Source organism: Ambystoma mexicanum, chromosome 14 (genome assembly GCF_040938575.1).
Source record: "Ambystoma mexicanum isolate Mex_15411 chromosome 14, UKY_AmexF1_1, whole genome shotgun sequence".
NCBI lineage: Eukaryota > Metazoa > Chordata > Amphibia > Caudata > Ambystomatidae > Ambystoma > Ambystoma mexicanum.
Window position 1 is genome coordinate 600,522,047 of NC_090940.1, and position 24,647 is coordinate 600,546,693.

At 46.0% G+C, this 24,647-nt stretch overlaps 1 protein-coding gene across 1 annotated transcript in view; it reads right to left on the minus strand.

Annotated features, from left to right (window-relative positions):
• The window catches only part of ASB2 (ankyrin repeat and SOCS box containing 2), a 194,051-nt gene that overhangs the window by 31,801 nt on the left and 137,603 nt on the right, over positions 1-24,647 (minus strand). The window contains exon 6 of the mRNA XM_069637978.1: positions 21,283-21,528. Coding sequence (XP_069494079.1) covers positions 21,283-21,528 — 246 coding nt within the window. The remainder of the gene's footprint in view (positions 1-21,282; positions 21,529-24,647) is intronic.

Genomic DNA, 24,647 nt, shown 5'->3' on the forward strand with positions numbered 1-24,647 from the left:
TTCGGGTTAATACTCCCATTCACTGCTCGCATGCCCCATTCAATGAGCCAAGCACTCAATTGGCGAACCCTAGAACATAACCTGTCATCCTCCATTTGGGGATCCAATACCTTGACGATCTGGTCCTCCAATGGTTCATGCATATCTTTTGGTGGACCAGATCCCATTTTGATATTGGAATCCCCGCCCCAGATTAGTCTGTGCTGGGCCAGATTAGTCTGTGCTGGGTGGGCCCTACCCCAGCCCCACGTTTGGCCAAAAGTCCCTTATTCTTAGGCAATTTATCCCTCTCTGCCTTGTTGGGGCTATTGTAGAAGTTTAAAACTTCAAACCTTTCAGTGCTCGGGGTTTTGAACTTCAAGAATTGCAAATAGTCCGATTTGGTCTTGACCACCCCCACCCTGCAGGGTAGAGAAGCCTTGACCAGGCCTACGTAGCACCTCCACCTCCTATTCTTCTTGGCAGTGATGCCATAGGAAACAGCTGTCCAGAAGTGGATTCTCAAGGTCCCAGGTTTCCTGGAGCAGGGTGATCCCATGTCACTGAAAGAATTCCACGTTCTCATCAAGCTGCAGTTTACCACTTGAACCAGCAATATTCCACAAAATAATCTTCACTTCCATAGGAACTACAGTTGACTTGTCAATCCTGCTTGTCCAGAGACGACAGAGGCCCAAATCTATTTTGGGACACCAAATTCCTAGTGCTTTCAACCCACCCCAATCTTTATTGGTTACTCCTATTCGCTGTTGCCCATAAGGGTACACGCACTATATTTGGGGCAACTAAGGCGGTCCGATGCTCCCTTCCGAGGAGCCCAGATTGCTGTCTTTCCCTGCGGCCCTCCAATGGTGCTGGCGCCAGCCTTGTGCAAGGATTAAAGTAGTCAAGACCCACCAACCTACTCACAAGCTTCGAGCCATTAGCCCGTAGACCCCTAGTTAAATTCAAAATCACCATATGCCTGGCTATTATCGGGTTAGAGAATGATACCACAATGCAATCACCCTCAACGGCTTTCCTCGTGGGGCCCACCCATCCCACTCTTCTGGCCATTATAACTGCATGAGGGTCAATGCTCGGGCCCATCAGATTAGAATGTATCCAATGTGAGGCCTTATTCATCAGAGAAGATGTTTCAAGAGCAGCCTGTGGTAAGCCCTGAACCCCCATTATCACTCCCACTAAGGGAGCCGCCGCCGAGAGAAGACTTACTACTACACTCGCCCCACTAACCCATCGGGTTTCTGCGGCGTTTGACAAAGGACTCTGTGGGGGATTTATCATGCCAAATGGCAGCGTCCTGGGCCCAGTACAACTTACCGGCACACTAGCGGCTTCAACCAGAGGGGAAATACCTCCTACAGCAATGCCCTCCCCTGCTCCATGCCCCACATTACACCTCTCTCCAGTTTGGACTTGCTCCATACTAGGCCTTCCTCTCTCGCAGTTCTGACTAAGTTCTTAACCCCACTTTTAAACGATTGAAGCAGGGCACGGGTGGCCTCAATTTTAGCCAGCCATTTTGCTTCACAAGATGGGTCCCTAGTTATAACCCCTGAGTTTGGGGCCAGGAGTTGGTAGAGGGGTTTCAGTTTTTTATCCAATAAGGACTTGTCGTCCTCCATTGTAGATGAGGCAATTGAGAACTCTCCCATGGGTGGGATATCCCCCTGTTAAACCAGTTCCTCCCCCCTGCCCCTGAAAGGGCCAATGGGGTCACATTCTCCTCTATGTTACCCGATATACCGTTACCCTTGCTCAGTGGAAGATCCCCAGTAGCCCCCTTGTCCATATTGAGCCCCTACACCCACTGAGCGCCAAGGGCCCCCAGGTTCCTCCCAGCCCGTGCCAATATTCTTGATACTCTGGTTCCCGGAAACACTGGGAGCCAATGGCCTCTCTCCCATCCCCCCATCATCTAACACATTAACGGCCCCTATCGAAGAAGCAGCTTCCCATATTGCTTTTTCTGTTACTTGTATCCTGTCTGCCAGATTTCCTGCCATTGTTTTGAAATAAGAGTCCAGCGAGAGTTGACTCACAGCTCGCCTGGGCGCAAAGCCCTGGCTACAGATTTGATGATGACCTTAGAGACTCTTGTTTGGTTTGGTTTTTTGGCACTACTAGCCATTTTTCCCAGGGGTCCCCCATCTCTGTGTTTTCTTTTTACAATTTTTCAACTCAATCGCAGGGTCATCTTACACGGGCTGCCAAAAGAGGTACCCAGGAGCCGAGAACAAGGCAGTGGATAGTGAGCAATCAAAGATTGTGAGCAATCAAAGATCTGATCCCCAAATGCAATGTTAATCACGTTAAACCAGTACGCTTAACCCGGGCGACACAAATGGCACGAAACAGATTAAAAGAGCTACGTCAGCGAGCTAAAAAAGAGAAAAAGGGGGTTATTAAAAATGCTTATGAATAAAAAAACGCGATCCATGTAATGAGCATCAAAAAGATAAAAAGATGTTATGCAGTTAATGACAATACAATAAAATCCAATTATTATTATTTATTTATTTGTTTATGGTTTGTTTAAACCTTTACAAAAAATAGTTCATCAGAAAACGCTACAACATTTAAAACAATTAAGTTCGATAAGAATTCATTCAAATATATTAAGAACAACATTAAAATGACAATTTATATAAAACAGAACATGACAATACATCAGAAGATAGGAAGATGAATCGAATTATATAAAATTAATCTAACACCATAAGATCATTAGAATCATAAGAATAATTGGACTCCACAATCTGAACAATGGGTCCACCGAGGTTAAGAGTCTTCATTAGTAGTGGCTGTTTGCCTGCTCAAAGAAATACAGGAGCTCGGTTTCAAAGTAAGTTTCAAAGTAAGTACCAAAATGCATAGGGTAGCGGAGCATACAAGCACGTGAAAAGGCTGGAGCTACTGGCTGCTACTGGCCGCTACTGGCATTAACCACTGCCAAATCCTCAGTAGCATTGACAGGGGAGAGGAAACCTCCCAGGCCCCTAAGTGGACAATAAACCAGGTGGCTAGATTGTAGCCGGGTCACCGAATGATCCCGAGGGCTGTGGCTAGGCCATAGCCATGTCCGGTAAAGTATCCGAAACACCAAAGTGCAAATGCATATGTCCAAATCCTGTTTCTTCCCGCTTCCTACGGAGAAGCAGCTTTTCCCCAACACGTAGCGCCTGGAGCTGTATATCCGTAGAGTGGCAGGCCAAGGGCAGGGCACGCCCGACAGCTCGGGGAGCCGCCAAAATCGACTCCCCCCTGCCATCTTAGGCCTTTAGTCTATATGAGTGAATATATGCGTAAGTAAGAGTTAGTGTATGTCAGGCTGCTACGCTGCCGTATGATGCGTATGAAACGGGGAAGCGAGGGAGCAAGAGAAACCAGGCTACGGGTCCACGGGCTGGAGAGTGATCACTCCCTCACTCTCCCGCTTGTACCGCAAGAACAAGGACTCGGCTGGACTCCGCTCGCTTCGCTCGCACACACCAGTTTTCAATGAATGGCTCCTCCTCCTAACAACAGCCATGGAAAGCAGACTGCACTGGGGCAGACTGTACAGGACCACAAGGACTTGGCTGGACTCCGTCAATAGTATGAAAAGCTGGAAGGGCGGCATGGTGCAAAGGTCTCCACATGTTACCTTGCCTATGGTGTCCCTTTAAAAGTCTGCTCAGGTGAGAAGGCATCTTCTCTAGTAACTATGGGAAGACACAGGGTAGAGAGGCCTCAAAGAGTATTCTTTGAAAGCTTTGCTTTGACCTTCCGAATCTGATAGGGTAGAGGGGTAGGGTTAGGCATACAGGGTCCATGCATTGCTCAATACCCTGGGCTCCGGAGGCAGAAGGCCCAGGGACATAAGCCGGGAGGTGGCCATGTGTTGCAGGAATTGTCTCCTTCGCCCACATGACAAAAGGGGGAAAGGAGGAGCCGCAGGCTGCCAAAGGCCCATCTCCCCTTCACACCGTTGTGTGCAGGGAGAAGGCTTGGCACAGGACAAAAGAGCAACAGACTCTCGGGCGCCCTGGCCACGTGCGGTGCAGGTGACAAACACCTGTGAGGTGTCTCCCATTGTCTGGGAGGCAAGACCAAAGGTCTCCCAACCCTGGGGGCTCGTGGGGGTGCCCTGGGCATGCCGGAAAAACGCAGGGAGTTGCGAATATGCCCCGGGCCGGTTGTGGCCCATAAGAGGAGGAGGAGGAGGAACTGTGAGCCCCAGCACATTCCCTCCTCCAGCAGTTCATTGGCACATGCCACTCATATTGCGCATGAAAGAAACCCGCCTTCCCACTCGGGTAAAAAGATAAAAGGGTCAACCAGCAAGGGCAAAACCCATAAGCCTGGCAATTGGGATGGGATAATGATGGAACAGGGCCATATTCGTGGCAAAATAAAGAGCACAGCAGGGATGCTGGGCAGTGCCAAAAATAAAAGAATAATTAATAGTACAAAAAGAAGAACACAGCAGGGACGCTGGCAAGGGCAATTGTCCAAATAATAAAAGGTACGGTAATACCATAAAAAAGAACAGCACAGCAGGAACGCTGGGCACAGTAAATAAGAGAAGCACAGCAGGAACGCTGGGCACAGTAAATATGAAGAGCACAGCAGGAACGCTGGGCACATAAATAAGAAGAGCACAGCAGGAACGCTGGGCACAATAAATAAGAGAAGCACAGCAATAACACTGGGCACATGAATAAGAAGAGCACAGCAGGAACGCCGGGCACAATAAATAAGAGAAGCACAGCAGGAACGCTGGGCACAGTAAATATGAAGAGCACAGCAGGAACGCTGGGCACATAAATAAGAAGAGCACAGCAGGAACGCTGGGCACAATAAATAAGAGAAGCACAGCAGTAACACTGGGCACATGAATAAGAAGAGCACAGCAGGAACGCCGGGCACAATAAATAAGAGAAGCACAGCAGGAACGCTGGGCAAAGTAAATATGAAGAGCACAGCAGGAACGCTGGGTACATAAATAAGAAGAGCACAGCAGGAATGCTGGGCACAGTAAATATGAAGAGCACAGCAGGAACGCTGGGCACAATAAATAAGAGAAGCACAGCAGGAACGCTGGGCACATAAATAAGAAGAGCACAGCAGGAACGCTGGGCACAGTAAATATCAAGAGCACAGTAGGAACGCTGGGCACAGTAAATATGAGAAGCACAGCAGGAACGCTGGGCACAGTAAATATGAAGAGCACAGCAGGAACGCTGGGCACATAAATAAGAGCACAGAAGGAACGTTGGGCACAATTAATAAGAGAAGCACAGCAGGAACGCTGGGCACAGTAAATAAGAAGAGCACAGCAGGAACGCTGGGCACAGTAAATAAGAAGAGCACAGCAGGAACGCTGGGCATTGTTCGTTGTAAGCTGCTGAAAGGGCGGAAGGGAACAGCCTTGAATTGGCCCTACGTTGGAGCAGCGCCCCCACTCACCTGATCCCTGGTCCCCCAAAACATTTTCCTTTTGTTTTTTGTTATGTATCGTGGTAATGGTTTGTGTAATAAAACTTACGACATAATCTTTTCCAGGTTTCCCGTGGTGATGATGTCCAATGAATGTGAGGGCATGGGTGGGAGGGATGGGCCTCCAACACGACTTACCTGTACATTTTGGAACTTCGCCGCACTGTCCCACTTCCAGGCTTACTGCACCCATGAACTGAACTTAAGCTGCTTGAAAAAGGTGTGGGGTGCGTGGGGGCCCTCTTTACATGCCGGCAACAGCATCAACAAAGCAAAATGGAACCGTTTAGGAAAAGGAAGGCAACAACAAGGTTGGGGCGCAGCAGCAAGGCCTTTAATTCCCCCAGCCTGCGTGCTCATGTGTGTCCTAAGTGGCCACTCAGTCAATGGTGTCCCACAGTGCATCTCCCGAAAGATGCAAGCCCAGGACACGAGATTTCATCTCCTTTTTAGGCGGTCCTTTTTGGAAGAATAAGTCATACAATTGCAAGGTTTTATATTTCAGAGCTATTTTTTGGAGGTCATAAAACTTTCATGCTTAATATTTGGGGGGGGTAAATTAACTTCCACAACAGAAGACACGTAGTCAATTATTATTATAAACCAAGGAGAAGCGGCAGGCCCCTGCTGTCTGTTGTTTGCAGCCTGAGAAGGAAGCAGAAGACAGAGTAGCAATTGGATTTGCAGCAGTGCCAATCTGTCCATAAGGACTTTGGGGGATGAAGATGGAAAGTAAAAATGCCATCAGCGTTTTGAAGCCTTCTAAAGCTTGGAAGGTGGAGATAAAACAATGTCCAACCTATTAAAGGTCTTTGACTTCCTGTCACTTATTGTTTCCAGAATGAAAAACCCAAACAAAGTGCTTGATTGATGCACAGGGGAGGTCTACAAATGTCCGTTCCAAGCCCAGGGGAGGCCTGTGATATTCCGTTCCTGGGATCTGGGCCCGGTTTTCGGCCTCCACCGACATCGATCTCTCGACGTATTACGCTGGCTCCCTCATACACACTCTTCTAACGTCACTGTTTGGAAACAAGTCCAGTTACTCTGCACATTTCTCGAGGACAGGAAGAAGGATGCGCCAATCAGAGCTGGTCATGACAAACTGGACTGTTAAGGCCCTGATTCCCCTCTGGAGGAAATAATCAGGCTCTCTTCATTTCTGGTCATTTAAGACTGCTGGAAACAAGCAAGGGCTCCAAAGAATCTCTGATTAATGTGTTTAAACAAATTAAATCAAATGTGTTGCCAAAGAAAAGGTTGCATTGTGTGCGCCTGCGAAAGCAGTTCTCACAAGGCCAATTCCAAGCATGGGACACATTAACAATTTGAGTGTTTCCTCCAGAGAATTTGTAAGATTGTAAAACAACCTGGCTTCTAATGATCAGTTCCAATCATTCCCAATCCCTGGGTGAATTGTTCATGCAAAGCACATCAAATTATTTAAAGTAAGAGCATTAAAGGAGAGTTCCGGGACTTTTTTTTTATTGTCCCTACGGTTCGGCCATGTGTTTTTAAGCATAAATCGGTAGATCGTAGAAAACTTTCCTATGGACCATACCCGACTTTTCGTCCATTAACGCACTCCAAATCAGCCGCCATTTTCTGATAATCCTCTCACTTGCCGCATCGCCCTGGCTCACCTGCTTTTGCGGCACTAAATCAAATCCCCCGCCCCTGAGCCTGACATCAGCAGACGCGTACCGCCCATTTCCCAATGCCAAAGCACGTTTCGTGTCAACAATCGCTGCGCCTCAGCTAATGACGTGTCGCCATGGAAATGGCAGGACGCCTCTTTCCTCAATAAGTATAAACACACCGTTTCACAACACACAGCAGCAGATTTTCGATTCCATTCCTCTCTCTGTGTTACTTTGAGTATTCTGTGACTCGTTTCTGTGCTCTGGTCAGCTACCTTCGCCGCTTCTAGGCCTTGTGAACACCTGTACCATCTCTGTAAATTATTTTACTTTCTTTACCACACAATGGCTACAATAATGCCGTATATGTACGAGCCCGAGTACACCGAGGAAGAACTACTGGAAAGGCAAGCACGTGAAAATGATGGGGATTCGGACGGCAGTTGGGAGGACCAGTCAACGGATGAAGAGCCTTGACCATGTCGCATGGACGGCGTCTCCACCTGGTGCACGTGCAATCGGTGCGAGCTAATGCCAACTGAGGAGGAGAACTGCTGCTGCCGTGAAAATTCCGGGTGCTTGGCCTACATTTCGGAAGGCGAGCCAAGTCCGCAATGCATCACCGAGCTGCCAGAGTTCAGGGAAGCCTGCCTCTCACGGACCGTATTGAGGATGATGATGGTGCTTATGCACGAACTTCGCGGCACTGTTCGTCCGCGTAATCCGAGTAACGAGTAAGTATACTCTGGTTGTGATGTCAGTGATGCCACTACTATGTCATGGTCGTCTCCCACATATAAAATTACATCTACATATCATTCGAATGCATGTAAATTGGTTCCATATTGTGCATGTTCTAGATAGAATTTTTTTCAAAGCAGAATGACATTTTTTACCTGAATCGACAGTGATAAGAAAGTTTTGTCATTTTAATACAGTTTGCATCTTTCATTTTCACAGGTGGTACAGGCTGGTGGCCTATCGTTGCTTCACTTGGTGGCTTCACTGGAGGCTCGGACACCGCGTTCGGAGAGTAATACCTGCCTGTGCGGTACTTGCCATTAGACAACATTTCCCCAGCGACAGTGGACAATACCGCGGATTTTCCCTGGATGTGCTGCAACCGCAACTTTACAATGTGTAATGTTTATTATTTATGTTCAATTGAAATTAAGATCTAAAATAAAACCCAACATATATTTTAACAATGGTTGTTTTGATTTTTTAAATGAATCTAGTGTGTCTCCATTGAATAGTCTTCCTGTGCCTTGTCTTGTCACACCACATGTCTCTGGTCAGCATCCTCCCTCACGCTGGCCGCCCACCTTCAATCCACATAACCGTTGAACCCATATGCAGCAGACATACATATGTTATTTTGCGGGTTGGCATCAAGCCTCCCGGCCTTGCCTCCTCCCCCAAAAATACTTACCACACCACTTTGTTAAAGCGTTGGCAATAAAAGGAAGGCCGTTGGATTTTATTGATACAAAACATGGTTATAGGTAAATAATCAATATGGTTGATCATAATAAATCATCCTTTTGGGCACCGGGTACAGAGATGACCACCTCTTGCCCGTGCCGCCTTGCCACCACAGGCCAGCCTGCTGCTGACTAACTGCCTAGGCATCCAGGGTCTCCAGGGTGAACTGCACCCATATATTCTCCTGGGAGGGTGAGGTATTAATAAACTCACCCCCCTGCCTTCCATGTACTAGATCCTGCAGGCAGCCTCTTACATGCAGTTAGATGGCCTCTCCTTGGTGAGGCCCTGCGGCAAACGAGTCTTGTCTGCACGACCACCGCCCTAATCCACACCCCCCCCCGCCCTATCAAAGGCAGTTCGCACCGGGGTACTTGCGCTGGCAAGTGGAGCTGTCAGGGAGCGATAAAGGCCAAGAGGTGCCAAAGACCATGTACACTTCAAAGTGGTCTATAGAGCATGGGTTGTTGTTCCCATGTCTACCTCCAGACCCCGTGTCTCCTGCCAAGCATCCCCCTCACGCTGGACGCCCCCCTGCAATCCACATAAGTGTGTCTCCATTCACGAGTCTTCCTGTGTCTTGTCTGCACGACCACCGCCCCAATCCACCCCCCCGCCCTATCAAAGGCAGTTCGCACCGGGGTACTTGCGCTTGCAAGTGGAGCTGTCAGGGAGCGATAAAGGCCAAGAGGTGCCAAAGACCATGTACACTTCAAAGTGGTCTATAGAGCATGGGTTGTTGTTCCCATGTCTACCTCCAGACCCCGTGTCTCCTGCCAAGCATCCCCCTCACGCTGGACGCCCCCCTGCAATCCACATAAGTGTGTCTCCATTCACGAGTCTTCCTGTGTCTTGTCTGCACGACCACCGCCCCAATCCACCCCCCCGCCCTATCAAAGGCAGTTCGCACCGGGATACTTGCGCTGGCAAGTGGAGCTGTCAGGGAGCGATAAAGGCCAAGAGGTGCCAAAGACCATGTACACTTCAAAGTGGTCTCTAGAGCATGAGTTGTTGTTCCCATGTCTACCTCCAGACCCCGTGTCTCCTGCCAAGCATCCCCCCTCACGCTGGACGCCCCCCTGCAAACCGCATAATGCCACGACTTAAACACGTCATTCATTCACAAACACACCCCTGTTTCGAATTCTTTATAACCCACTTCATATTTCTAATGAGCACTTCTTTGCGCTTTGCTAGTCAACCCGTGAAGGTGCTGGCTATCTGCTCTTCGTCTCTGTGAACTTCCGTGACCACTTCGAGGAAACTCCTCAGTTTGCAACCTGTGAACTGCTCCCTGTTCTACGACAAGAAACTACTCTGATCCCTGCATCTAACTGTTTGTTCGTCAAGGTAAGGCCATGTACCATAATCATTTTGCGTCCAATTTCTTTTCGTTCAAGACAGTACATGCAAGGAACTAGTCACATGTTCTGAGTTTACATTGGTATTCATAGAGAATTGTTGATCTTTACTTTTCAGAACTTTCCACAATGCCTGCCTGTCCCATTGGCGGTTGCCCTTCGAAGACCCATAATAAATCTGAAGGTACTATAATGCATGTTTTCCCTAAGACAATAGATCAGATAAGAGAATGGGTCCGATATTGCGGATATCCACCGTCTGAGCTTGAAAGTAGAGTCCTAGAAGTCTTTGCGGACAAGAGGGGTGATCGATACCGCATCTGCAGCAGGCACTTCACCTCTGACATGTACTCCACATCATTGCTAATAAAGAAGAACACACCGCGAGCGAGGCGAAAATTGCTCTCAACCGCTATTCCCACTCTATTCGTCCACATCCCTCCACTGGTGAGTCAAGTTTACGTATTTATCTCTCGGCCTTGCGGTAGTGTGTAGCATTAGCTAACAATAATTTCCCCATTTATGTATCCACTCAATATGAAGGCGGAAGATTCTCCATCCGTGTCGTTATTGCAGTCATCAGCCACTTCAAGCGCCTATCGGGTAATCTTACTTGGCTATTCTGCCACTGACTTGTTTTAGGCATGTAAATCAATAGTTTTAATTTATCGTGTAATTATTTTACCTAATGGTACACCCTTGTACTCGTCCTCTAGTCTTTGTTTTCAGTTATAATTATTGTTATCCAAAATAATTCAAGTACTGTCTTTCAGGGAGATGCTGAGGAGTCCAACGTATTGACGACTACCGTTGATGTCACTCAGATGCTCGAGGTACGTTTCAGGACAGTTCCATCGATGGAGATCATCAGATCTTGCATTCTTGTAGCGTGATTGTTACACACAATGTTTCTTTCGTTTTTAGCCATTGATATGTCCTTCTGTCGTCGCCCTCCTATGTGTCTTCTTTTTTCAATATTGTGTTCATTACTAATGAAAGTCCTATGTTTCAGGGAGTCGATGGAGCATTAGTCCAAGAAGAAGGGGGAGCGTGCAGTTACGGGTCGGCGCAACAGCTTGCAGAAGTGTGCACCGCAGTTACATTGTCCCTTGATGTTCTTATGCATTTCGAGGTATGGATACTGACAGTTCAATCAAGCGAAATCATATGACGTGATTACATCCGCTATACTTCCTTCTTTATTAACGCAAGTACTATGTTTCAGGGAGATGACGGAGCTTCTTCTACAAGAACATCACCCCTAGTAGTTGATGCAGATCTCTGGGTGGTGACACTTCCAACGATCGAGCAAATCGAATCATATTGACATATCCATTATTTATTTTAGACAACTGATCATTTGTGCAGGTCTATTTAGATGAGCCGTTCACGCCTGCACAAAGTTTCTGTTCTTTTTATCAAAATATAAAACCATACTAATGCAATTACTGTGTTTCAGGGAGTCACTGAAGCATCATCTTCAATAATATCATCAATGGAAGTCTATGAGGAGCCCGAGGTATGGATCTTGACAGTTCCATCTAACTAGATCAACAATGCGTGAATAATTGTCGTTTGAATGTTCTACACAAAGCGTTCATTCGTGTTTTGCTATTGAGATGTACGTGGGTATTGGTCCCCAAGTACATTTTGTGTTTTCGATATTATTATACATACTAATGAAAGTTCTATGTTTCAGGGAGTCGATGGAGCGTCAGTGCGTGATGGATGTGCTTATCAGGAAAACATAGTCGTTGCAGCGCAAGAGGAAGTGGAGACATGCACACACGAGTCGGAGCAACAGCGTCCTGATGTTGAAGTTCGAGGCAAGAAAGTTTCAAAGAAAAGAAAGCAAAAGAAGGTTAGTGTCCTGGTCACTATATTATGTTGTTTTTCACTGTTAATAGTTCAATACTGTAAGTTGTGTTTAAACTGAACATCCCTTTTCCAATCTGTCCTCTAGTTGCGAGTGGGTGTACGAACTAGATCTACACAGACAGTGAAGCGAACGAGAGATGTTGCTTGTCAAACCTTTTGGCAGGGACTTGAGACTGGAGATGCATCGTGCCAATGGGAAGAATATGAAGTGATTGACAACTGAGCTATACCACCACCAGCCATTGATAGTGAATGTCCTCCTGGTAGTTCGGATGCAGTCGGAGATCAATTCACAGAATCCACACCCGCAAAAACTAAGACCGCGAGAAAGTTGAAGAAATTGTTTTATTCACCCATCTCCGGAGAAGGAACAGATGTTGCAATGGAAGAGAATGAAGTGGACGACAATGAAACACCATCAATATCACTGAACATAGCGGAAGACGATATCAGAGATTCTACCTTTCATGTGAGTGACATGTCCTCAACGTTACAGGCCGAACCAGCTGGGATGCAGAGTGACAGTATAAGGAAAGAGGCCAAATTCATTGTATTCGATAGTTGTTTGATTGATATTATTATTCGGATGAAATGTGGGCATTCGGTTGGTGGGGAAGTATGTGGGGAGCCATTGATTAATGTGACTCGTGCAATTCGAGGCACTAACCTTAAAATACATGCCACCTGTACAAAATATCATCCTTTCTCATGGTCTGCACAACCTATGCTGGGACAACTGCCAGCAGGCAATCTACTTTGTGCAGCGGCTGCACTTTTTAGTGGTTCAAGTTTTAAAAAATTAGAGTCTTTCTTTCAGTTTGTGGGAATCCATTTCATTGCGAAAACTCAGTTCTACAAATACCAAACCGATTATCTATTTCCAGCCATTAGCGAAGCTTGGAGAATGGAAAAAATGTCTATTGATAGTACATTCGCGGGCAAACGGTTCAGGCTAGCCGGTGATGGACAGTGCGACAGCCCAGGATTTTCAGCCAAGTACTGCACCTACCACTTTCAGGACATGGAAAGTAAGAAAATTGTGAGTTCGGTGGTCGTGCAGGTGTCACAAAGTACATCCTCAGTGGCCATGGAGAAAGTTGGCTTTGTAGCATCATTGCAAGAACTACAATCGCGGGGAATGGTGATCGACCTGATAGCCACGGACAGACACGTTTCAATTGCCAAGACAATGAGAGAACAGTACAAAAATATAAATCACCAATTTGACGTTTGGCATCTTGCAAAAACAATCAATAAAAAATTGTCGGCTGCAGGTAAAAAAAAAGAATTGCAAGGTATTTCACAGTGGTCCAAGTCAATCAGCAACCATCTTTGGTGGAGCTCAAAAACATGTGGAGGGTCGTTGGAAATTCTACTGGAAAAATGGCGGTCAGTAATGCCACACTGTACAAACGTTCACCGATGGAACACGAACCAACATTTCCACAATTGTGAACATGGCCATTTGTCCACAGAGGAGGCACGGAAGAAGAAGTGGTTGATTCCTTCATCACCCACTCACAAAGCCATTGAAAAGATTGTATTTGATAAAACTATAACAAAAGCTTTGAGGGGACTCACGGAATTCTGCCACACAGGAGATTTGGAGGTGTTCCACAATATGTGCCTAAAGTACAGGCCAAAACGATTGCATTTTGGCATGGAGGGCATGATAAATCGGACTCTTTTAGCGGTCTTGGCACATAACCATAATGTTGGCCGTCAACAAAGTAGGACGACCGGAACTTTAGGGACGCTTCGCTACAATAAGGCCTTCACTAAAAGAAGTAAACAATGGGTGATCAAACCAGTGTTTGAGGATATGCAATATGAGTTTATTGAGAAACTTATTGTTGACGTCCTAGATAGGCACATAAATGGAGTTGTGAACGAACCTGTGCAGGGGACAACTGCATTGCCACCCAACATTGCCTCTGTTCCATGTCCACCTAAAGAAGAACTCATTGAGAAATACACATCACGGTTCAAATGATTGTAATTTGATTGTCTGTTCTCTCGAGTCTCCTCATGTCGCAGGCCCATTGAATATGTGTATCTATACAACCTTGTTCATTTGCGCATTAAATTAAACCAAACAGTAATATAAATCATTTTTCAAAAAATATAGAATGTCTCCGTATTTATGGTTCTGTGGGGCTGCAAAGCACGCAGACAAAATGCAAAGATGGAGTGTAAATTTCAAGTCCTGTGAAATGGCCTTACACTGAATGTAGCTAACTAGGAATGTGTGCTCGTTCAAAGTGAAGGTCAGCTGCTTTGATTTTTTCTCGGGTGCCAGAATGGCCCACGACTCAGTATAAGGTTCTATTGTTATTTGACCTTGACAGGCCGGGACCACGTAAGAAACGATAATGAATATAATTTCAGAAACGAAAGCCATTTCATGTTCGTTCATTAGAAGAAATAACGTCGGCATAGAAGGAGTGGTATTTTGGGGCTGCCCTACGCACAGACACAATGGAAAATGCAAATATAATGTAAGTAACTCTTTAGATGAGTTTATACCGCAATTTAATTACTATACAGTAGCTTTAAAGACGGGTTAAGTTGTACTTGTTCGTTCTATGTGGCATATTGTTTTGTACCGCGCACTATCTTGGGGAGAACCGTCTCCTTTTACGGAAGCACCTCAAAACCTTCCTCTTTGCTTCTGCTTTCTCTCTCCCTCTCCCCTGCTACAACTGGTCCACTGTCTGCGATCTCGGTCCTGGGCCCTTCCACTCTCCACCTGCACTCCCTGTCAACCCCTGCACTGGGGGACTGTCTCAGTATCCAACAGCCCCCCCTTGACGTTTAAAACCCAGTTGCACTGTCCTAGCTATGAAATAATTTCCCGACCGAATATATAAAATGAATAATTTTAATAAAGATCTGATGGTGAGACTAATTTCATTTTTTATGTTTTTCAAACAGGTACTTCACCCATTATTGTCTGTGTCACGAGTACCAGACACCGGCGGATGGGTTTTTCAACCGCCAGTTGCTTCTCCGCGTGAACAACGTTAGCACCCTGACCATTTTGTGGGACGATCGCCAAGTACAAGTATGCCCTTACGCGGTACTAACTGCTAGATGCAACATACAGACCGCTGTGGTGGCCTAGTGCCTCGTTGTTGGAACAGCCATGCGATTATCAGTGCGACCGAAGAGCTTATTTTATCGTAAACCAACACCCTGTGTACTGCACACGAACATCGCTTGCCTCAAGACGAACTATTTTGGATCGAGAGCAAATAAAAATGCAAATCGCTGAATATTCTCTAAAAATTTGATGTCCAATAAATGTACTTTGCCAAATGTACAATCTTGCAGTTTGCTTTTAAACCACAGTTTCATATTCCGAATTGTGGCGCTGTATTGTGAGATGATCTAAGACCCTGTGTACAGCAAAGGAACATCGCGTGCCTCAAAACGAACTTTTTGGAACGTGAGCAAATAAAAATGAAAATCGCTGAATATTCTCTAAACATTTGATGTCAAATAAATGTACTTTACCAAATTTACAATCTTGCGGTTTGATTTAAAAGTACAGTTTCATATTGCGAATTGTGGCGCGCTGTGTTGTGAGCTGATCTGTGTTGATTTCCGGGTTCTGTGTGGAGTCGCGTAGAAGACGCATGGGCGCGTTTGCCTACGCAGCACAGTCACGTCACGGATAGAGGCGGGGAATATGAATGTTTTGATAAAGTCTGTTTCAGGGGCGGGGGATTTGATTTAGTGCCGCAAAAGCAGGTGAGCCAGGTCGATGGGGGGAAATGATAGGATTATCAGAAAATGGCGGCTGATTTCGAGTGCGTTAATGGACGAAAAGTCGGGTATGGTCCATAGGAAAGTTTTCTACGATCTACCGATTTATGCTTAAAAACACATGGCCGAACCGTAGGGACAATAAAAAAAAAGTCCCGGAACTCTCCTTTAATTGTGTGCCGGGAATGCCAGGAGGGTCGCGAATAATGGGGCAATGCCGGGCCTAAATGTTGCTGATCTAAGCAGACTGTACAGTCGCTTAGATACTGGAGCATACCTTGAAGGAAAAACCATGTCATTTGGGGACTGCCTACAGAGTCACACACTGAACATCGCAAATGCATGATAGGCCTCAATACTAAGGAACCCTTTGTGGGGTTCACAGGTATGTGTATAATGATAGCAATCATAGATTCACATGTGATGCCGTCCAATAAATATATATGTTATGTTACTGGGCATTTGTACAGCGCCTTTTACCATTGGTATGATTTCAAAGCGCTGTGGGTTGAACGCCCTTGGGACCGAAGTCCTGGTCAGTGAAGAGAGTAGTGTCGTAAGAAGTGCTTGGGTGCACTCGGTATGTGTGCAGCCAGGGTGGATTAAGCGGTGTGTAGCTGCATTCTAGTGCTAGGCGTGGTGCAGTGGTTGTGTGAGACCAGTAGACTGTGTGTAGCGAGGTCAATTCGACTTGGAAAGCTGCATTCTGGTGGCGGTGGGGACTGTGAATGGGATTATGTGTGCAACCAGGCTGCGTTCTAAAGACTGTTGAAGTGTTCATGGAGGTGTACAAGTATGCGTGCCGCTAGGCCAAATTAATGGAGGGGTATCGCTGCCTTCTATTGGCTGCGGGTGCAGATGAGAGTGTTAGCAAATTGGTATGTGTGGATTGGAGGGAGACCCTGTTCCTGATGACCTTCCAGTGCATGTCGAGGTGACAGTATATTCCTTTGTTTTTCGTGGCTAACAGGCTATGGTCATCCATGTGTCTAGTTGGGTCTGCAAATGCTCATAGGAGTACAGCTGCATCCAGTTCAGTTATATCGGTCCTGCGACTACATCCTAGAAATGGTGGCTGGTCCTTGTGAGCCGGGTCCGGGTCCAGCTTCAACGCCTATGGTCATCCCTGTGTCTTGCTGAGTCTACCATTGCTTGCTTGTGGCACCTTCTCAGTGTGCTGTGGCATCCTGTTCTGTACTAACAGACGTACGAGTACATCTTAGATATGATGACTTATACTCATTGAACGCGAAGGCTTTCAGCATATTCTTCCTTTCTTTATTAATCTTAGGTTTAAGGTGACAACACATCGATGTCCCTTGCAGGTGCTTTCCTCACCAGTTCCGTTGCCTGATTTCGAGAGCGTATTTCCTTGTAGGTGGAACTAAAGTTAAAGCATAATTGCTAATGGATCCCAATTTCAGATCCCGGGTAATTTTTTACAGCGGGCGGTTGGGTTTATGGTTCGAAATTGTGAAATTGCACCTCACCAACGTACCTTGCAAGAGCCTGGAGTGCTCTAGAGTGCTAACCTGATAGGAGAGTGCAGTGATTAACAGCAAGAGACAAAGAGCAAGCCCAATAAAGCATCAGAATCCAGGCGATACTGCGCCCCACATGAAAAGAGTTCCGGGATCAATTCCGAGACAGAGCAGGTTAAGCATCACATGATCCGAGAAAATGTCATGTTTGTTGGACGGTGACAAACAGATCTGGCCCAAATCATGTTGTTTCAATGTAGGTGCTAGAAGGCCTTCGGCATGTCATTCTGCGCAATACATTCCATGAGAAGCAGGAATGGCAAAGATATAAGTGCTAGTAGGACCTCAGTATGTAGTTCTGCTCAATAGATTTCCAGATAAGTAAGATAAGCACGGATAGACAAATCCTGGACTGATAACGTAGTGCTTACCTGGAGGAGGCAATGATCAAGCTCAGTCATGGCGTAGGTACATATATCGGGTTACAAGTCTAGCACAGTCGATCCAGATAATTGGATATATCACTTGGCCTGAGAGCATAGTGTATACCTGATGGAGGAAGGAAATGATCCAACTCCGTCATGGCGTAAGTACATAAGTGCTACTAGGGTTCGGGTTTCAACTCTAGGGCAATGGTTCATGATAGTTGGAGGTAGATATCTCCTGGCTTGAGAGCGACAAACAGCAGGCCCAGTCATAGCAAAGGGCATAAGTGCTAAAATGCCCTCAGTTTGGGGTCCTGGCTATTACATTTTAGGCTGGATAAGGGTAGCACAATCAACGCGATGGTGCGTGAGAGCGACTAGGCATATTGCCGAGCATGTAGGTGGCCAGCCGGTGCATAGCATTCAATATGATTGATCATTGGAGCTAGTTCCTGTGTACCAATTGTTATTACCTGCCAGTATTAAAGAGGTTGCCAAGCCATCTGTTAGCTGTAGGGGTAGGTCAAGTGGTCAGAACGGACCCTTACATGATTTTAGGGGAAGAGACAGGTTTTGAGTGCCTTCCGGAAAGCCATGTAGGCTTGGTGTGTAAAATGTAGATAGGCTGTGAGATCCACAAAGTTGGCGCCGGGTTGAGTAGGCAGACCCTACAATCCTGGCCGATTTGGAGGCTGGGGACCACTAGGAGGAGGGCTGTGCTTGACCTAAGGGTTAAGGTGTAATTTTTTTCTTCAAGGTATTTGGGGCCCTCTTTGTGCACCACTCGGTGAGTAATACACAGGATCTTGAAGGTGGCCCTATGTTCAATTGGGAGCCAGTGTAAGGTGGCAGAGAGCGGGTGAGATGTGGTCCCTTCACCCCAGTGCGAGAAGCAGTCTGGCAGCCGAGTTTTGTACTCTTTGGAGTTTGTTTAGCTGGTAGGCCTGTGGACCCAGTTAGGGGGCGTTCGCATAATCAAGACTGGACATGACAATGGACATAATTGCAGCCAGTCTATTGGGGTATGTGAGGTAAGGGACGATGCGCTTCAGAATCCTAAGGTGGTAATGACAGGATTTGGATGCATGATGTGGTGAGATAGAGTTAGGTCCGAGTCCACTGTGCAGCTGAGATTATTGACAGTGGTGGTGGTCGGGGGGGGTAGGAGGTGAGTGAGGGTGGCCAGGGAGTCGGTTGGTGGAATAGAGTTGTTTTGCTCCATACCATTCTCTCCATTTTCCCAGGGTTCAGAAGGAGATGGTTAGTCGTCATCCAGCGGTCAATGTTAGTGAGACATGATGCCAGGTTAGGACGAGGGTCGGAGGTCAATTTAGGAATTCTCAAGATGATTTGTGTGTCAACAGCATAGTTTTAGCAGGTGAGGCTGTGTGAGCAGATGCTTCTGGGCAGAGGGGTCCTGTAAAAGGTTCAAGAGTAGGGGTGAGAGGCAGGCGCCTTGGGGTACTCCAGTGTTCACTGGACGTGCAGTAAAGAGGAAAGGGGGGAGAGCGGTGAGTTTCTTAGCGAGGAATGAAGTGATCCAGTTCAGCGCTGAATCTTATATGACAAGGGAGTGCAGTCTGTTAAGGAGGATCACGTGGTTTTATATATATATAAAATAGGGTGGAAGTACAAGATTCCGCCGAAAATTTCCAAAGAAAATGTCTTGAAAGGGCCCCGTAAACTGATGATAATTTGGTAAAGTTATTAAGCAAAGAAAAAAAAGCTGTTCAGAGTCTACTCCCATTCATTTTCCATAGAGGAAAAGGTGCGTTCATTCAGCAAATGTGGCACAACTACCGCTGGACGGATTGGCACCAAAATAAGAAACAAGATTGTCCCTAGTGTCACGAATATTCCTTTTCTTGGTTTAGCAAAAATACGTCCAGACATTTTAAAAACATTTGATGGAGCAGCGGGCCCTCTGGCTAAAGAAAAGTGTATGTATGTGACATGGTGCCCTGCAGTACTGTGGCTTTTCAGAATGGCAAAGTCGCCAGTTGTCTTTCTCGAGGAAAGCGATTCCCATGGTAATTCAGTGGAAGCCGAGAAAGAAAATGATGCAAAGAGACGTTTGGAGGAGGGAAAGAGGTGGTTTCATATCCAGGTAGAGGCTGGGATGGGGATAGAGGACCAGAATGTTAGGTGGACATTTTGCAGAGAGCTGGAGAGTCCGGTTGGAGTGAGATCGTTTTTGTCTCATCGCGGGAATTCCACAAAAACATTGCAAGATGTTATCGGCAAAAAAGTGCATCATGGGAAGAAGCAGCGGAAGGCAATAAAAGGAGGGAGTCAGGGACTATTTACACAGTGTGGTGGATGTGGGGAGGCCAAAAAAAGAGCAGGGGGGGCACATGTAGAGGGGCAGTGGGGATGGGGAAGGCTTTTTCATTTTCAAGCATTTCCCAATTACTGCAATAATCGGCAAACGCTGCATTACTGTGGGAAATGCTGCTGGACAAGGCTGGAAGGATGCTGGCCAAAAGCTTAGTCTATGTTTAGTTTAAGGAAGCTTGCGTCCATCCAATCAGGCACGCTCTGAGTCTAAGTGCTGATATTTCTGTTTCAGGACAGTTTTAACAGAATTTGGGTGTCATTTGAATGTTGGGGAAAGTGTGTAAACAGGTGGGCAAGTGGACACATGTATTAAAAAGGAGAGTGAACAGTGTCCCCTGAGACACCAACAGTACTGTGGCAATAACCGCCGAGCCAGCGGGCCATTCTCGCCTATGGTAATGCTCCTGGGGCCCGAAGTTACAGGCCTGAGCCTAGCGAGGGCCTCAACGGTGGCCCTGGGGGCTTTACCATAAGGCGGTAATTAATGGCCTGCTGGCGAGGCGGTTATTGCCATTAGTATTCTGGAGTCTGCAGGCTCGGGATACTGTTTTCCTGAGTTTGCAGCCCCGGAACACTAATGGCTTATGAAACCTTTTCAAGCGGCATATCTTTGCCGCTTGAAAAGGTTTTGTTGCGGTATGCTCTGGTTCTAGGAACACTAGACCGCGCGTACTACTTCATTAGTAAGGAGCAACAGGGCGCCATTTTGGGAGAAGTTGCTCCCTACTAATGAATGGGACAAAAATAAAAATTCAAAAAGGCCACATTGGAAAAGGGAGAAGGGGCTATGTGTGGTCTCTTCTCCCTTTCCAAGGTTGCCTTGAAAAAAGAGTGTACTCGGCACGCGAACGATGTTCGTGCGTCATCGGGATTACACTGTGGCATGGCTCGGAAACGAGCCAATCCACGTTCAGTGTTTCCTGTGGACGCAGCGTGCCGGGTACTAATGGTGTAGAGGTTGAAATAAAAGACCCCATTGGAACTGATTGGGTGCGGAAGCATTGGAAAGCCATATGTCAATTATCAGCGGCACCTGTAGTCATTATACACTAGTCCTCACCAAAGGAATACTAAAAAAAGACTGTAGTCTTTCAAAACTACTGTATATGGACAAGTGAAATACTAAATGTTGTATCCAACTTTGGTACGGTTGCTATCCCGCTCCATACTGGAAAATCTGTGACGGTACCACACAACCAGCCTTTTAAATTAATATCAGACAACTACTACATTGACCATTACAGCTTTTATGATACGAAATGCCAGAATATGAGTTTCTAAAAGTAACTTAAATATAAAGCGTCATTTAAAGTGCATCAGATTAAATCAAAAAATTGCAAACTTCAGAAACACGCTAAGCACTTGCTTACATACAATTCTGAACATGTATGGTGACACACAATGCGCATGACAACAAACTTACTGCACTTGGCGAGGTAGCGCAGAGGGTCGAGCTGCCCACTTTGCGCCGCTACAAAGAGAGGGGTGATGTTGTAGACATTCTTGGCGTCGATCTTGGCGCGTCCCTTGACCAGAAGGTCGATGATCTCCAGGTTATTCTGGGCGACGGCCTCGTGCAACGCCGTCCAGCCCTGGTTGCAGCGGTGGTTCACGTCAGCGTTATACTGGACCAGCATCTGTACGGCTTCCACGTTCCTACGTTCACAGGCTGCATTCGATAATATAAGCAGGTATGAGTGTAGCTCCAAGTCGCTATGGTCAAAACAAATTTTCAGCATGGACGTTTAAGCTATTCACACATTCATATTCTTCCCCTCTTCCTTGTCATAGTCTATACCAGTGGCGACTCATCCATCATGGGCTAGGGGCGCTGACCCGCCAGTACCCTCTCCCATTACACACGTTGCTTCCTGGTTCCTGTTCATGTGGCACGGGAGCCAAAGGGCTTGCAACGTGTTATTTGGGAGGAGGTGTGTGGTGAGGGGTTGTACGGAACCGGGGCTGGAGGTAAGATGAATGTATTTTTGATATGTGCATGTATGAACGAATGAGTGAGTGTATGGTGCATGGTTGGTTGCTGGGTGCACACATGAGTGAGCAGGTGTATGATATATGGGTGCGCAAGTGAATGCTTAGTGAATGCGCATGTGAATGTTGCGTGAATGTGTGTGGTATGTGCTTGTCTGTTTGTGCCAGGTAGGGCCGCTGATTTTGTGGGCAAGGGGTGGTTTAGGGGGGAGATCATGGGCATCTGATAAAGCAAGCATGAGATCTTTTGTTACTCTCATCACCTGCATGAACAGATCAAATTTACCCTAGAGATAGGGCAGCCCAATATACACTCATTGGATATATTGGTTACCTACACAGGAGGCAAATTACTCACCAACATATACAAGAAACTGACAGATGTCAACAATACTTTGCTTTCTAGGAGTTTCCATCCCACACATCTGAAAGAGAGTCTGCCATATAGTTCGTTTTTGAGAATTAAAAGGATAATTTCCAATACAGAATTGCTACAGAGAGAATATGACGTCATGCCAGAGAGATTGAAGAACCGTGGCTATCCCACAGACATACTAGAGAAGGCTATCATGAGAACAGAGAAACACAGCAGAGTGGACCTCCTAAGGCCAGTGCCTAAAATGACAGCTCCTGAATGATACACACTCTACACCAAGTGAGCAGAGTTATTAAACAAAATTGGAATCTGATCAAACTTGATCCTACACTGTATAGGGTGTTCCCAGGTCCACCCATGATTGCGTCCAAGAGGGGCAGAAACCTGAGAGATACATTATTTAGGGCAGAGAGACCTAAAAGGCCCACACAGAGAGTACTGCAAAAATCCAAACCAGGGGCATACCCTTGTCTGAACTGTCAGCACTGTTCAAGTGTCATCAAGCGGGACCATGTCAGACACCCCAACACGGGTAAAAAGATCAAACTACGTGACTTTGCCACGTGCAATAGTAAAAATGTGATTTATGCGCTAAAATGCCATGTGGGCAATACTATCCAATACGAAAAGCTAAGGATAGATGTACTGAGCATAAGTCCAACATAAGAACGGCAAACTTGACATCACGAATATACAGACACTTCAGGGATAATCACCACATCATTGCCCAGATGAGAACGGTCATTTTGGAGATACTGCACCCACTCCCAAGAGGAGGTGATCTGAATAAAAAATGTGCACAGCGTGAATTACATTGGATTTACCATCTTGAAGCAGTCGCCCCATTGGGTATGAATGAAGATTTAAATGTAAGACCATAGCTCTAAGAATTGGGATGGTGGTATAATTGACTGTACTTTGATGTACTAATGTTGTCAACTTTCAGTTTCTTAATATATATGCACTTCTAGATTGTAAACTGCAAGGAGGTAGATTAACACCACCAGACTACGTATGAGAACAGACTACATTATATGAAGATCGGGAGTTATCAGATATTTAAAGCTTTCCATCTGTGATACCATTTGAATGACTTAGTCTACACAGACATTCGGCTGATAGACAGTCGTCATTAACTTGTAGACTAAAGCATACGTACATGCCTCACAAATTAATGTGGATACCAGATTGTGCACCCTTAAAGGGATAAGAGACAACTGACCAATTTAGTACTATGCACCACACCAAAAGTGAAACTAGGAGCAAGAATTTGAGTTCTCACACACACTCCCAGTTGAAGTTGATTGTCAGCTTATATCCTTGTACTTATACTTGTAGTTCTAGATAGAAAGAATACCAGAATGTATGCCCTTAAAGGGATGAGAGACAACTAACCAATTTTGTACTAGGTACCATACTATAAGTGAAATTAGGAGCAGGAATTCGGGTTCTTACATACACTCCTAGTTGAAGTTGATGGTCATCTTATATCCTTGTACTTATACTTGTAGTTAAACTCTGCCCCATATTGGGGATGATTTGAATATGGATTCACCAACTTCATCTACCAGCATCCACAACTGTGTTATGTAGGGATTCACATCATCAATTTCAAACCCATTCCTTTGAATGAGCGGGATCCGCGCTCTGATAGAAGCGGCTTGTTTGTTTATTTACAAAAATGATGTCATCACTCGGTTAACCTATGCCCCTATTTAGAGCGGCCATCTTGCCCTTATGCAAGGGTTATCCCTTATGCAGCTGCAAATAAACACGGGATGTGAATACTGCAGCTTTTGCTAAATTTCACATTTGGGGGCAGCTACAGAGGGAAAGATCTCACACATATAATAATTGGGGAAAGCTAGGGAACTCGACACCCCCTCACTATAACTTGACCCAAGAGCATTTCACTCTTCTTGTCTTGACTCTTCAGGGGAAATTCATTGAACTGCTAGGTAAACAACTGCACCCCATTTCCTACATACCTAGGAAGAGGTGAGATAACAACCTATAGAATCATGTAAGGAAGACTGCATATTCTGTACTCGCATCAACCTATTTTGAAAACTCTTTACTCCACAGAAGAACCCTGCCCGATATATCATTCATCACCACTACCCTTCCCTGTTCTATAACATTAGAAAAAAGGGGGTTCCTGGCTACCTTGCATTTGTAGTTTTTGGGAAAAGTAGTTTCCCCATGCTCTTTGCCGTTTTTAAACAGTGCAGGTTTATTAATTTAGTTAAATGTGGACTCGTAGTCCTGGTGGCGTGGCGGTCAGCTGACCACCACTAGGACTACGAGTCCACATTTAACTAATCGGAAAAATTTACTCTTCCGAAAAACTACAATTGCAAGGTAGCCAGGAACCCCCTTTTCTCTAATCATACAAAGAGGTGTGGGCTTCACCTGAACCAAAA